A 13,787-nucleotide genomic window follows, 5' to 3' on the forward strand; every position below is an offset into this window, starting at 1 on the left:
GTTGTTTAAGGTCATATTTATGCAGAAATATAGAAAATTCTAAAAAGGGTTCACAAACTTTCAAGCACGACTATAATTCAGTATGGGGATGGGGGATTCAGTCTGGGCAAAACAAGACCCTGGTCTGAGTGAGGAGCACGAGTGCATCTGGATGTACAGATTTCTGATTCTTCAATACACACCCAGAGACAATAACAGCACTCCTGAGACACATCCAACATTCAGGATCCGGATTCGAGCCTTAGCTGTGGTATGTGCCATGTAAATCTGGGAATCCCTGAAGGACACAGTCGTTAAAACGCACGTTTTTACCAGAATGGAGGGAATCCAGCATGCTTTAAATATTAACATTCTCCGATTACGCATCTTGTGCACCAAGGTGACTCAGAATTACGCATGTGGCTTCTTTGTCATCAGAGATGGCGTGTCCGCGTTTCATAGATTCATAGCGTTATGTAAGTAAAATTAATCAAATCCAAAGAATGTGTAAGAATACAAATTGGCACTTCCTAAGCAGATGGTGGCGTCTGGTGCCACATCTGGAGTCACAACATGGTTTAATCGACATCTGCCTGCATTTACAAAGAATACAGACTCAATCTACAAAAAGTGAGGAGCCAGAGATGTTGGTCAGAATATTTTTAGTGATGAATTAGAAGAAAAAAACCTAGCACACAGATATCCACACACACACGCACACACACGCACACGCTAATGTGCTTTGTTGAGTCTTTAAAAAAAAAAAAAAGCATACATTTTGTCACTTGTTTTAGCCTTTTTCAGTGCATGAAACCGAGAGAATGCCATAGAATCCAATCTTGCACTATGTATACGTGTTAGTGAAGCTTTTGCAAGTAAAATACTTAATCAACATTTCCGTAGCCTGAGTGAAAATTCTCGAAAACCCTGATTCTAACACAGCCTGCTGCCATTCATAACCATACACTCCCCGTTCTCGATCAAAACCTGACAAGTCAGCAGTCAGAACAGTTAAAATATGGACTAAACTATGAGCGCATGTGAGGGACATCAAAAGAGCAGACTGACCACAAAAAGCAAAACTCAGAAAACAAACAAAACAAAAAAAAAAAAGTAAGAAGAAAACAAAGTGCTTGTTTGTGGAAATCATCAGCTGATCATTATCCGTTCCATCCTCCTAAAGTCACACTTTAACACCACCGCTTAAAAGTACAGTAAGGCCCCATGCCAACCCCGGTCACTCTATTGGTAGGCATAATCGGGGTCCTCGAAGGGTGGGTCACAGGCTGTCTTTGGGCGTGCAGCCCGGGTAAAGGGCTGATCTCGGATCAGTGGCTGTGCCTGTGCCTCCAGACTGGATCTCAGGCAACGTAATGATACTGGTTGGGGCTCTCTTTGTCTCTCTCCATGTAGTCTCGGTCAATGAGGGACTCGATGCGCTTCTTCAGGTCACCCGGCTGTGAAAGGAAGTGCAAGCGGTGTGAGTGGCACAGTAGCACAGGTCATTTAAGTTCAGCAAGCACAAACCTGTTCTTTATACGTTGTCTAGCAATTCCAAGAGAAAATAACAAAGCTAAATGCTACAAGCTAATTTCTTCAAATGACCTGAGAAGCTGATTAATATTAGTCTGGCTAACGCGACTTCAAAGCTCTGCGAGCATTGTTCTGGCACAGATATTAAGCCCAACCGTTTCCCAAAGCGCGTGGTTGACCCGCCTTCCTGAAATGCCTCAGTTTGCTACTGGTCGAAGCCAGAAAAGGCTGTGACGAAGCTTAAACCAATCACATCACTCTTTCCTCTGACGTATGTGACGCGATGGAAACTGCTTGAGTAACAGGAAGAAGATAAATACCTCCAGGGCTGCTCTTTGCTCCGTTTTCAATGAGAACTTCCCGTTGAATGCTTTCAATACAGCATCTACCGCTGTGTCAAAGACTTGCCGCTGCTCCACGTTCGTAATGTTTCTCGTGAATGAAGCGCTTCCGGCATAGATTCTGTAAACTATGGCTTCTGGTCGCAGTTCTACTACGTCACTGTCTTGAACACGCCTCTACCCAGGGCCGTTGGAGATGCTCAAAGTTGATTGGCTCCCGGTTTTTTCGGGAGCTTGGAAGAGCTGTCGATAGCTTGCCTGGCCAGACTAAGCTCGCAACAGGCCCTCGTGTTGCGTCACGCTTAGGATGGGCAGGCCCAGGCTAGATTAATATAGCTGGATCGAGAAGTTTCAGACAAATGCATGTTACAGAGTTTTGCCAGAATAGGGCAGATGTGAAACCAGTTTGATCGTCTCTGTTGTTATCGAACCTGATATGATCTTCTGCTGTTGTAGCCCATCCACCTCAAGGTTTGATGTGTTGCGTATTCTGAGATGCTTTTCTGCTCACCACGGTTGTAAAGAGTGCTTATTAGGATGCAGTGCTGCAGCACAGCAACCTATGGGCTCCCCTAGGGGAGCCCATAGGTTGCAGTGCAAAGCACTGCAACTATTGTTCTTCTACGTATTTCTTCTTCTTCTTAATCTTCTTATTCCTACGCAAATTTCGATTTCGATTAACTCAATAACCGTACGTCGCACACAGACAAACAATATATCAAAACGTGCGGCTCGATCGGACTCGCTATGCTATTACTTTTCTCTACAGAATACGATTTTTTCGCGACGTAGTCGCGAAAAAATCGTCCAAAAACCCCCCATTCATTTCTATGGAATTAATTGAAAAAAAGCACTTTTTCAAACATCCACTGCTCTGGCATGCTTTCACCTAGAGACGTGATTCAAACTCTAAAACGTAGGAAAACCTCTCCTCTGTGGATCTGGCATTCAACTTTTCTGCTAGGTTCTACACTTTCGGATCAGTCCCGGCTCAAACGCCATGTGGGTTCCGGGAGAAAATCCGGCTTTTGAATGGGTGTCTATTGCGTTACACACCAGTGGACCTCGTTAAGTCAGAGTGGAGAGAGGTTCAAAAAAAAGGTCAAACTTTCTCGCTTAAACTGTGTTTTCAGCCACAAATTTCACTCTACAGACATGATTTTCTCAAAAGTAGTAGGAAAACTTGTCCTGATTCACACAATGTGTCTACCTAAACGATAGGATTTACGGTTTTTGAATGAGAAGCCTCAAAGTGAGGAGAGCACAGGTGAGCGGCCTCACTGACTCCCATTATAAATGGGACAGAAAAGTCTCTCATTTTTAAATCGTTCTAGTGTCGTCATTTTTAACACGACAGACAAAAAAATACATCATTTTATTCAGGAGACCCTTCTAGCGCTCACTGTGAAAGAATTTTGTGAATAGCTGCTTCAGTTGTCGAGTTATTTGTCATTGTTCGAGGCCTGGTCTGTAGTAAAAAACAGTAGAAAACTCCATACCTTGTGTGTCTTAGCTCATTGACACCCATTATAAACGGGACAGAAAAGTCAGTAACTTTTAACTCGCTCTAGTGTCGTCATTTTTAACAATACAGACAAAAAAAATACATCATTTTATTCAGGAGACCCTTCTAGCGCTCATTGTGAAAGAATTTTGTGAGTAGCTGCTTTCGTGGTCGAGTTATTTGTCGTTGTTCGAGGCCTGGTCCTGAGCAAAAAAACAGCAGAAAACTCAATACCTTGTGTGTCTTAGCTCTCCTGAGGCCCGTCGCCATGCCGACTGGGGCCAATGACAGGGCAGGTGGGGGGGGGGGGGGGGGGGGGGTTGCTGTCTCAAGCACACACATAAATCATGCTCAAAATTTCAAACTTAAACTGTGTTTTCAGCCACTAATTTCACACTACAGACATAATTTTCTCAGAAGTAGTAGTCACACTTGTCCCAAAAAAACCCCATTCATTTCTATGGAATTAATTGAAAAAAAAAGCACTTTTTCAAACATCCGCTGCTCTGGCATGCTTTCACCTAGAGACGTGATTCAAACTCTAAAACGTAGGAAAACTTCTCTGTGGATCTGGCATTCAACTTTTCTGCTAGGTTCTACACTTTCAAAATCCCATTCAAAATCCGGCTTTTGAATGGGTGTCTATTGCGTTACACACCAGTGGACCTCGTTAAGTCAGAGTGGAGACCAGTGAAGGTCGTTAACTTAGAGTGGAGAGAGGTTGAAAATAAAGCTCAAACTTGCTCGCTTAAACGGTGTTTTCAGCCACAAATTTCACTCTACAGACATGATTTTCTCAAAAGTAGTAGGAAAACTTGTCCTGATTCACACAACGTGTCTACCTAAACGATAGGATTTACAGTTTTTGAATGACAAGCCTCAAACTGAGAGGAGGGCAGCCGACAGGCCTCACCTTAGCCGCCCACTTTATTAGGAACACGTCTGTTCATACATACAAACTACAAACACTCTTCTTAGAGTTTATTTTATTTTTAAAAGGGACAGTGCACAAATTAAACATTATCCTTGTGGTAAGGACAGATGTCTGTCCCAGGTTATAGCAGTACATGCTAATTTCCACCTGTAGTCACTTTGTTTATGCTCTTGAATAGCTCTTCTTCATGACGGCTGCTGTCTCAAGCACACACAATCATTGCATTGAAACATCATTGCGGGTCACTCATTCACGGCCAGCAAACATACGTGACCGAATTGCTTCGCGCACTGCATCCTCTCACAATTTCCCCCGGGGAATTGTCCGGTCTAGTTTGAGTTACTATATCCTTCCTGGCAGCTCAAATCAATTTGGGCACTTTCCTCTGCAGGGTGTCACTCAAGCAATGTTTTTTGTTTTTCGCACCATTCTGTGTAAACTCCAGAGGCTGTTGTGTGTGAAAAGCTCAGGAGATCAGCAGTTTCTGAAATACTCGAACTAGTCCATCTGGCTCAAACCAACACCCGCAGTGCCACGGTGAAAGTCACAGAGATCACAATTTTTCCCGTTCGGATGTTTGATATGAACATTAACTGAAGCTCTTGACCTGTAGCTGTATGATTTTATGCACTGTGCTTCAGCCATATGATTGGATAACTGCATAAATGAGCAGGTGTACATGTGTTCCTATTAAAGTGAGTATATGTGCGATAGCAATATACTGTATACTCAAAGTACTTGGACCTCTTTAGTTTTTGTATGCTTTACTGTTGTTGGCCTAGTGGTTAGCGTGTCCGAATCTTGGTCGGGAGATCACGAGTTCTACTCGCGGTCGGGTCATACCAAAGACCGTCATAAAAATGGTACCTACTGCCGTCTGGCAAGGCACGCTGCAATATAGATGCGAGTGGGGAGTCAAACTCTCGTGGTTACCAGAGGACTAGCCCCCCACTGTAACCCTAGCTATGTAATAGGCGAGAGGCCGAGGGCTGCGGAAATGGAGATCGGCGCCGCCCTATGCGCCACATGGTGTAGAAAGGACTTTTTTTTTTTCTTTTTGACTGTTATAGATTTATTCAATTTAAAAAGGATTATATTTACTTTATGCCCATCAATCTACAACCCCCCCCCTGGTTTTAGAATTTTTTTTTTTTTTTTGGGGGGGGGGGGGGGGGGGGGGGGGGGGCCGCAAATTAAAATGAATAAATAAATCCTTCATTTCGATAAATATCCAGACCCTTTTTGAAGCACTTTGGAGACGCACCTTTGGTAGCAATTACAGCTTGGGTAAGTCTCTACAAGCTTTGTACACCTGGATTTGGGCAAATTCTCTTATTCTTCTTGGCAGATCCTCTTAATCTCTCTCAGACTGGCTTGGGGGGGGGGGACCCACACATGACTGAACTGCCAACTTCAGGTCCCTCTACAGACGTGCTATGGGGTTAAAGTGTGGGCTTGGTTTGGGCCACTCAAGCACATACAGAGACTTGTCCTGAAGCTGGTGTGTCACTGTCTGGGCTGTATGCTTTGGATTGTTGTTGTGTTGAAAGGAGAAGCTCCACCCCAGTCTGAGGGTGTGTGCATTCTAGAGTGGGTTCCCTTCAAGGACCGCTCCATATTTGGCTGCATTCATCCTTCCCTAAATTCTCACCAGTTTCCCTGTCCCTGCTGCCAGGAAGCACACCAGTAACAAGATGCTGACGCCACCATGCTTCATCACAGGGAAGGAATTAGTTGATTAGCAGCACCTGGGGTGGCGCGATGGTGCAGTGATTAACACGGTCACCTCACAGGTTCTGGGTTCGAACCTCATGGCTGACGAGGGCCTTTCTGTGTAGAGTCTGCATGAGGTCCCCGTGCGGGTTTCCTCTGGGTGCGCCACAGTCCAAAGACATGCAGATTTGATCAACTGGCTGCTCTAAATTGCTCATAGATGTGAAAGTGGGTGCGAATGGTTGGTTGTTTCTGTGTTAGCCCCGCGATAGATTGATAACCTGCCCAAGGTGTACCCTGTCTCTCGCCTGAAGTCAGCTGGGATTAGCTCCAGCTTCCCCTATGACCCTGAGAGATACATGGATGGATAGCAGTACCTGGTTTTCACCAGACGAGGGATTTTTCCTCATGCTGTCAGGGTCCGTTAAGTGCCTACTATATGCCTTTTACTCAGAAGAGGCTTCCATCTAAACAGTCTACCACAGAGATTCTCAAACTGTGGTAGTGATACGCGGGCTCCATTCTAGTGGTACGCCAAAGAATCACTTAATTAAATATAAATTAAAAAAAAAAAGTGAAATACTATCCATAATATCTGAATGGATGAGTGTAAACGCAAATCGTTTTAAGAACGTTAATCTGATGATCCGCTGATTCGACGTAATGTAAATGTAGCCTGAGGTGGTACTTGGTGAAAAAAGTTTGAGAACCACTGGTCTACCATAAAGACCTGACTGATGGAGCATTTCTAAGATGGCCGTCCTTCCAGCAGGTTCTCACATCCCTGAGGAGGACCATTGAAGCACTGTTAGAGTGGCCATTTGGATCTTGGTCACCTCCCTGACCAAGGCCCCTCTAGCCCAGTCACTGAGTACTAGAAAAAGTCCCTCTTTTTCACAAATGATTTTTTTCAAGCTTCAGAAAAGGATTTATATGCAAAAATGTTTTTAAAAAATGTTTGTTTTTTTTTTCTTTGTCAGTGTGTGTGAAAGCTGTACCTTCACAGGAAACTTGAGCTGGTTGTAGAGTTCTGACACCAGCAGGTTGTGGCTGAGGGTCTTCCTCATCTTCATGATCCTCACCACTGCAGCATCTATCTGGTACTGCCTGTCCTGGAAGACCCGCTCTGTGGTGCTGACCTGCTCCTCTACCTGAGGAGAAAATACAAGGCAAAAAAAAAAGACGAGGCATTAAAGCAAGTAGGATATTCCGAATGTACAATATAACTCCATATGAAGGGGCATGCTGTTATAGTAAAATAATCAGCATGATGTGAAGCGAAGTTACTAATACCACCTCGAAGCTGATACTTTTCCTACAACTGCACATCCTGAAATGTTTTATTCCTCTTATACCATGTAATGCATGGCTGTATGTTTTTTTTCCCCTCCCATTACATGTACAGTATGTTTGCGTGTTTGATCAAATTATAGTTGCATTTAGGCCCACTTTACACGGTCTGAAACAAAAACGCAAAAGTCCGTTTTCGTCCTCACTTTTTTCCGCGTCTACGCGACCGTTTTCAAGGAGGAAATCTGCGTCTATACGGTGACGCATAAATGTGTGGAATTCAATTGGATGTGCATGCCAGGCGGCTAGGTGGTGCTGTGAAAGACCTCCGCTATGTCTGCACGCATGCGCAACGTCTTCCGTCTTGTCTGATCTGCACATCTGCGCCGTGAAAACTTTGACTACTCTGGCTATGGTAAGTAAGAAAGTAAGTAAAAAAGTAAGAGCGTACTTGTGGCAGCGGGGGCGTGGTCAAGCACCGGTCTGTGACAGGAGGGCGGAGTCAGGGAAGGTAAGTGGCAGATTCACTTCACCTGAGAGCAATTAACCTGTGTTTGTGTGTCTTCCCAGGGACCGCGCCCTATTTAGGGAGGGAGAGCGAGAGCAGAGAGATCTCTCCCGAACCAGACACCTGATGTGTGTGTGTGCCTGCGTTAAAACCTATTGTGTTCCCTGAAAAGTGGAACAATAAAACTGTTTGTTGAACCTGATCTCTGTCCTGCCGTCCTCTGTGCTCCACCCACACCTAGGGAAAGCTACAGTGGTGCCGAAACCCGGGAAATGGAGCACCAACCCAGCAGCCCCATGGAATCCTCCCCGTTCACCGACCTGGTCCACGCCCTCGCCACGGCTCAGCAAAGCCAGCACCAGGCGCTCGTCACACTCCGAAAGGAACAAGAGCGGCGCTTCGATGCCCTGGTGCTGGCCCAGCAAGAAGATCGCAAGGCGTTCCGGCGTCTCCTCGCGTCGGCGGGGCCCACCAGCGCTCCGGCCGCGGGCCCGTCTCCCCTCACCTTAACTAAGATGGGCCCGCAGGATGACCCCGAGGCTTTCTTCACGTTATTCGAGCAGGTCGCTGAAGCCTCGGGGTGGCCGATGGAGCAGCGCGCGGCGCGCCTCCTCCCCCTCCTGACGGGAGAGGCGCAGCTGGCTGCACTACAGCTCCCCGCCGATCGCCGGCTGGCCTACGCCGACCTTCGCCGGGCTGTCCTTCAGCGCGTGGGGCGCACGCCGGAGCAGCAGCGCCAGCGCTTCCGCGCGCTGCGGATGGAGGAAGTCAGCAGCCCGTTCGCGTTCGGCCAGCAGCTCCGGGACGCCTGCTGGCGGTGGCTGAGGGCCGAAGATCGCGACGCCGAGGGAATCGTCGATCAGGTGGTACTGGAACAGTTCATCGCCCGCTTACCAGCAGGAGCCGCGGAGTGGGTCCAGTGCCACCGCCCGGCGTCGCTGGATCAGGCAGTCGAGCTGGCGGAGGATCATCTGGCGGCTGTCTCGGCGGCAGGACAGCAGATGTCGACATCTCTTCTCTCCTCTTCTCTTTCTCTCTCTCTCTCCCCTCCTTCTGTGTCCCGTCCTCGCCCCATTCCCCCACCGCGGAGGCGGGGGCCGGCACCACCCCTGCCGGCCCGCCGCACCCGCGGTGCCCTCCCGTTTCTCCCTTCTGTGTCTGTCTCTCCCCCACCTCAGGTGAGTGAGCCCCAGAGCACCGGTGCAGAGGGGAAGCCCGGGCCGGTTTGCTGGCGCTGCGGGGAACCGGACCACCTTCAACAGCAGTGCACAGCAATGGAAGTGGGCGCGGTGGTTCGGATCCCCGACGCGCCAGAGGCCGCCCTCGATCGGGCCGGAGCGTATCGCATACCGGTGAGTATCCAAGGGGCTACATATCAGGCATTGGTGGATTCTGGTTGTAATCAGACCTCAATTCGCCAAAGCCTGGTTCAAAACGAGGCACTGGGGGGAGCACAAGGGGTGAAGGTTTTGTGTGTGCACGGGGATGTTCACAGCTACCCTTTGGTGTCGGTCCATATTATTTTCAGAGGGGAAAAATTTATAGTGAAGGCGGCGGTTAATCCTCGCCTTACCCACTCGTTAATTTTGGGGACTGATTGGCCGGGATTTCGGGGTTTAATGACGCGCCTAGTAGAGAGTGGGTCCTGCCAGTTGACAGGGGGAGGTCCCGGTGTCGTTTTGGCGGGAGCAGCTGTCGCGGAGCCGTCTACGTCATCTCCGCGTCAGGGTGAGGAGCCACCGGCTCCTCCTCTCTCTATTGGGGAATCCCTCGCGGATTTCCCATTAGAGCAGTCGCGAGACGAGACTCTGCGGCATGCGTTTGACCAAGTGAGAGTAATCGATGGTCAAACGCTCCCGCCGAACGCCACCCCGTCCTTCCCCTACTTCGCGATTATGAAGGATAGGTTATACCGAGTGACGCAGGACACTCAAACTAAAGAGCGAGTCACGCAGCTTTTGATTCCAAAGAGCCGCCGGGAATTGGTATTCCAGGCGGCTCACTTTAATCCCATGGCTGGACACTTAGGGCAGGATAAAACACTAGCCCGAATAATGGCCCGATTCTATTGGCCGGGGATTCGCGGCGATGTCCGTAGGTGGTGTACGGCATGCCGCGAATGCCAGTTAGTAAATCCAGCGGCCATTCCAAAAGCGCCATTGCGCCCTCTACCGTTAATCGAGACCCCGTTTGAAAGAATTGGGATGGATCTCGTCGGGCCATTAGATCGGTCAGCACGAGGGTACCGCTTTATATTAGTTCTAGTGGACTATGCAACGCGATACCCGGAAGCAGTGCCTCTGCGCAATATCTCAGCACGCAGTATTGCAGAGGCACTCTTCCGCGTCATCTCCCGAGTTGGAATCCCGAAAGAGATTCTGACTGATCAAGGCACTACGTTTATGTCACGAACACTACGCGAACTGTATGGGTTATTGGGGATTAAGCCGATCCGCACCAGTGTATATCACCCACAAACGGACGGTTTAGTAGAACGGTTCAACCGCACCCTCAAAAATATCATTAAAAAATTCGTAAGTGAGGACGCACGTAATTGGGATAAGTGGCTCGAACCCTTGCTGTTCTCAGTGCGAGAGGTCCCTCAAGCCTCCACGGGGTTCTCCCCGTTCGAATTATTATATGGGCGTAAGCCGCGCGGCATCCTGGACGTGCTGCGGGAAAATGGGGAGGAGGGACCTTCACAAAGTAAGAATGAAATTCAGTACGTTATGGACCTGCGCGCAAAACTCCACACGCTCACACACCTAACTCAGGAGAATTTGCGGCAGGCCCAGGAACGGCAAGCCCGCCTGTACAACAAGGGTACGCGCCTTAGAGAGTTCACACCGGGAGATAAAGTACTCGTACTCTTGCCCACGTCGAGCTCCAAATTAATCGCCAAGTGGCAAGGACCCTTTGAGGTCACACGGCGAGTCGGGGACGTCGACTGTGAGGTGAGGCGAACAGACAGGGGTGGGGCGCTACAGATTTACCACCTCAATCTGCTCAAACTCTGGAACGAGGAGGTCCCCGTGGCGTTGGTGTCGGTAGTTCCGGAGAAGGCGGAGCTGGGGCCGGAGGTTCAAAAAGGGAATTTGGCATCACGTACCTCTCCGGTCCCCTGTGGAGACCACCTCTCCCCGACCCAACTCACGGAGGTCGCCCAGTTGCAGGCCGAGTTTTCGGATGTGTTCTCGCCCCTGCCCGGTCGCACTAACCTCATAGAACACCACATAGAGACACCCCCGGGGGTGGTAGTGCGTAGCCGCCCTTATAGACTACCCGAACACAAAAAAAAGGTGGTTCGGGAAGAACTTCAGGCCATGCTCGAAATGGGCATCGTCGAGGAGTCCCACAGCGACTGGAGCAGCCCGGTGGTCTTGGTTCCCAAGGCCGACGGCTCGGTCCGGTTCTGTGTGGACTATAGAAAAGTCAACGCGGTGTCTAAATTCGACGCGTACCCAATGCCTCGTATTGATGAGCTGCTCGATCGACTAGGCACGGCTCGCTTTTACTCGACACTGGATTTAACGAAGGGATATTGGCAGATCCCCTTGACTCCATTATCCCGGGAGAAAACGGCCTTTTCCACACCGTTCGGCTTACACCAGTTCGTCACACTTCCGTTTGGGCTGTTTGGGGCGCCCGCTACGTTTCAGCGGCTGATGGACCGGGTCCTCCGGCCCCACGCCACCTATGCGGCCGCCTACCTGGACGACATTATCGTTTATAGTAACGACTGGCAGCGGCACCTGCAACACCTGAGGGCCGTCCTTAGGTCGCTGAGACGGGCGGGACTCACGGCCAACCCAAAGAAGTGTGCGATTGGGCGGGTGGAAGTACGGTATCTGGGCTTCCACTTGGGCAACGGGCAGGTGCGTCCCCAAATTAATAAGACAGCAGCGATTGCGGCCTGTCCGAGGCCCAAGACCAAAAAGGGGGTGAGACAGTTCCTGGGGCTGGCTGGCTACTATCGTAGGTTTATACCTAATTATTCGGACGCCACCAGCCCGCTGACTGACCTCACTAAAAAGGGGGCGCCAGATCCGGTCCAGTGGACGGAGCAGTGCCAGCGGGCTTTCTCTGAGGTAAAGGCTGCACTGTGTGGGGGGCCACTTTTACACTCCCCTGACTTCTCTCTCCCTTTTATGTTACAGACGGATGCGTCGGACAGAGGGCTGGGGGCCGTTTTGTCCCAGCAGGTGGAGGGGGAGGATCGCCCGGTCCTATACATCAGCCGGAAGCTGTCAGTGCGTGAGGGGCGCTACAGCACGATTGAGAAGGAGTGCCTGGCGATCAAATGGGCGGTCCTCGCCCTCCGGTACTACCTGCTGGGGCGCTCTTTCACCCTCTGTTCGGACCACGCGCCCCTCCAGTGGCTCCACCGCATGAAAGATGCCAACGCGCGGATCACCCGTTGGTATCTGGCGCTCCAACCCTTTAATTTCAAGGTGGTCCACAGGCCGGGGGCGCAGATGGTCGTGGCGGACTTCCTCTCCCGTCGGGGGGGGGGGGGGGGGGGGGGAGTCGGCTGCGGGCCGGACGGCTGCCCGGCCTGAGTCGGGCGGTGGGGGTATGTGGCAGCGGGGGCGTGGTCAAGCACCGGTCTGTGACAGGAGGGCGGAGTCAGGGAAGGTAAGTGGCAGATTCACTTCACCTGAGAGCAATTAACCTGTGTTTGTGTGTCTTCCCAGGGACCGCGCCCTATTTAGGGAGGGAGAGCGAGAGCAGAGAGATCTCTCCCGAACCAGACACCTGATGTGTGTGTGTGCCTGCGTTAAAACCTATTGTGTTCCCTGAAAAGTGGAACAATAAAACTGTTTGTTGAACCTGATCTCTGTCCTGCCGTCCTCTGTGCTCCACCCACACCTAGGGAAAGCTACAGTACTATACCCGCCTCTGTTCATTAACGGTATATGTGCAGATTCGGTATAGATGTTCGAAGGACTCCTGGACGTTTATTAAAGCTGCCAGAGCAGCTTGAAGGTCCGTTGGATCGATGTAATCAGACATGCTCTTACTTTTTTACTTACTTTCTTACTTCCCGGGCTGGCATGTACAGTATATGACATATGTATGACGTAAACGCGTACCCGACGTGAGCAGATCCGAGCAGAGTTTCGCGTATTGGGTAGTTTAGACGGATATGCAACGGGGGCTGTTTTTAACTTATCCACTCTGGAAGGCGTTTTCAATTTTTTCCGTTTTTCAGCCTCGGAAACGCCGTCCCCGTGTAGACGAAAGGCACTTCCGATAAAATATTTAGTCGTTTTTACCCGACAGCGTCCTCGTGTAAACGGGCCCTTAATATGGTGGAAATCACCAGCCTCTCCGTGGAAACAAAGCCTTCTGGCCTGAAATCTTTCACATGTTGGAAAACTATTTCTGACTGTTGCAAAGCTCTGACACTGAAGACTCCTTCCAAAAATGCTCAATAAAACCTTCGTACAGAAAACGTTACCGTATCATCAATTACATCCGTTCTGAACCTGTTTACGTGGCACGTCCGTCCTACGAGTCCCAGTGTAAGCTCCATCCAGTGGGGAACCGTTACTATTAGAGCTGGGACTTCAGCTCAACCAAAACTCAGCCAGACATACCAAAAAACAGGCAACAGGGCAAAGGATTTTGCGAGGGATTAGCGGCAGGTTACCAGGTAGCACTGGCTTGACCACTTTACTAGCATTCGCTAACACTATTGATGAACTGGGGAAGCCATGGCCTAATGGTTAGAAATGCAGCTTTGGGACCAAAAGATCACCGGTTTGATTCCCTGGACCAGCAGGAATGGCTGAAGTGCCCTTGAGAAAGGCGCTTAACACCCAACTGCTCCCCGGGCTGCTCCAAGTATGTTCTACATCACTCTAGATAAGAGTATCTGCTAAATGCCATTAATGTAATGTAATGCTACACTGGCTGGAAGGTGGCTTCACTGCCGCACTGACGGCGCCAACTAGCAGTTAAGCTTGCGTTGGCCTTCGAGAA

The 13,787-nt window shown here is 49.7% G+C and overlaps 1 protein-coding gene across 2 annotated transcripts in view; it reads right to left on the reverse strand.

Annotated features, from left to right (window-relative positions):
- Positions 1 to 624: 624 nt before the first annotated feature.
- cul4a (cullin 4A) overlaps positions 625 to 13,787 on the reverse strand; it is a 114,538-nt gene continuing 101,375 nt past the window's right edge. For both annotated transcript variants that reach the window (XM_060898671.1, XM_060898672.1), the window contains 2 exons: positions 7,003 to 7,151; positions 625 to 1,436 (listed from right to left, as the gene is read on the reverse strand). In XM_060898671.1, the coding sequence (XP_060754654.1) occupies positions 1,341 to 1,436; positions 7,003 to 7,151 (245 nt within the window). In that variant the 3' untranslated portion in view covers positions 625 to 1,340. The remainder of the gene's footprint in view (positions 1,437 to 7,002; positions 7,152 to 13,787) is intronic.

The sequence above is a fragment of the Neoarius graeffei genome, chromosome 18, assembly GCF_027579695.1.
Source record: "Neoarius graeffei isolate fNeoGra1 chromosome 18, fNeoGra1.pri, whole genome shotgun sequence".
Classification (NCBI taxonomy): domain Eukaryota; kingdom Metazoa; phylum Chordata; class Actinopteri; order Siluriformes; family Ariidae; genus Neoarius; species Neoarius graeffei.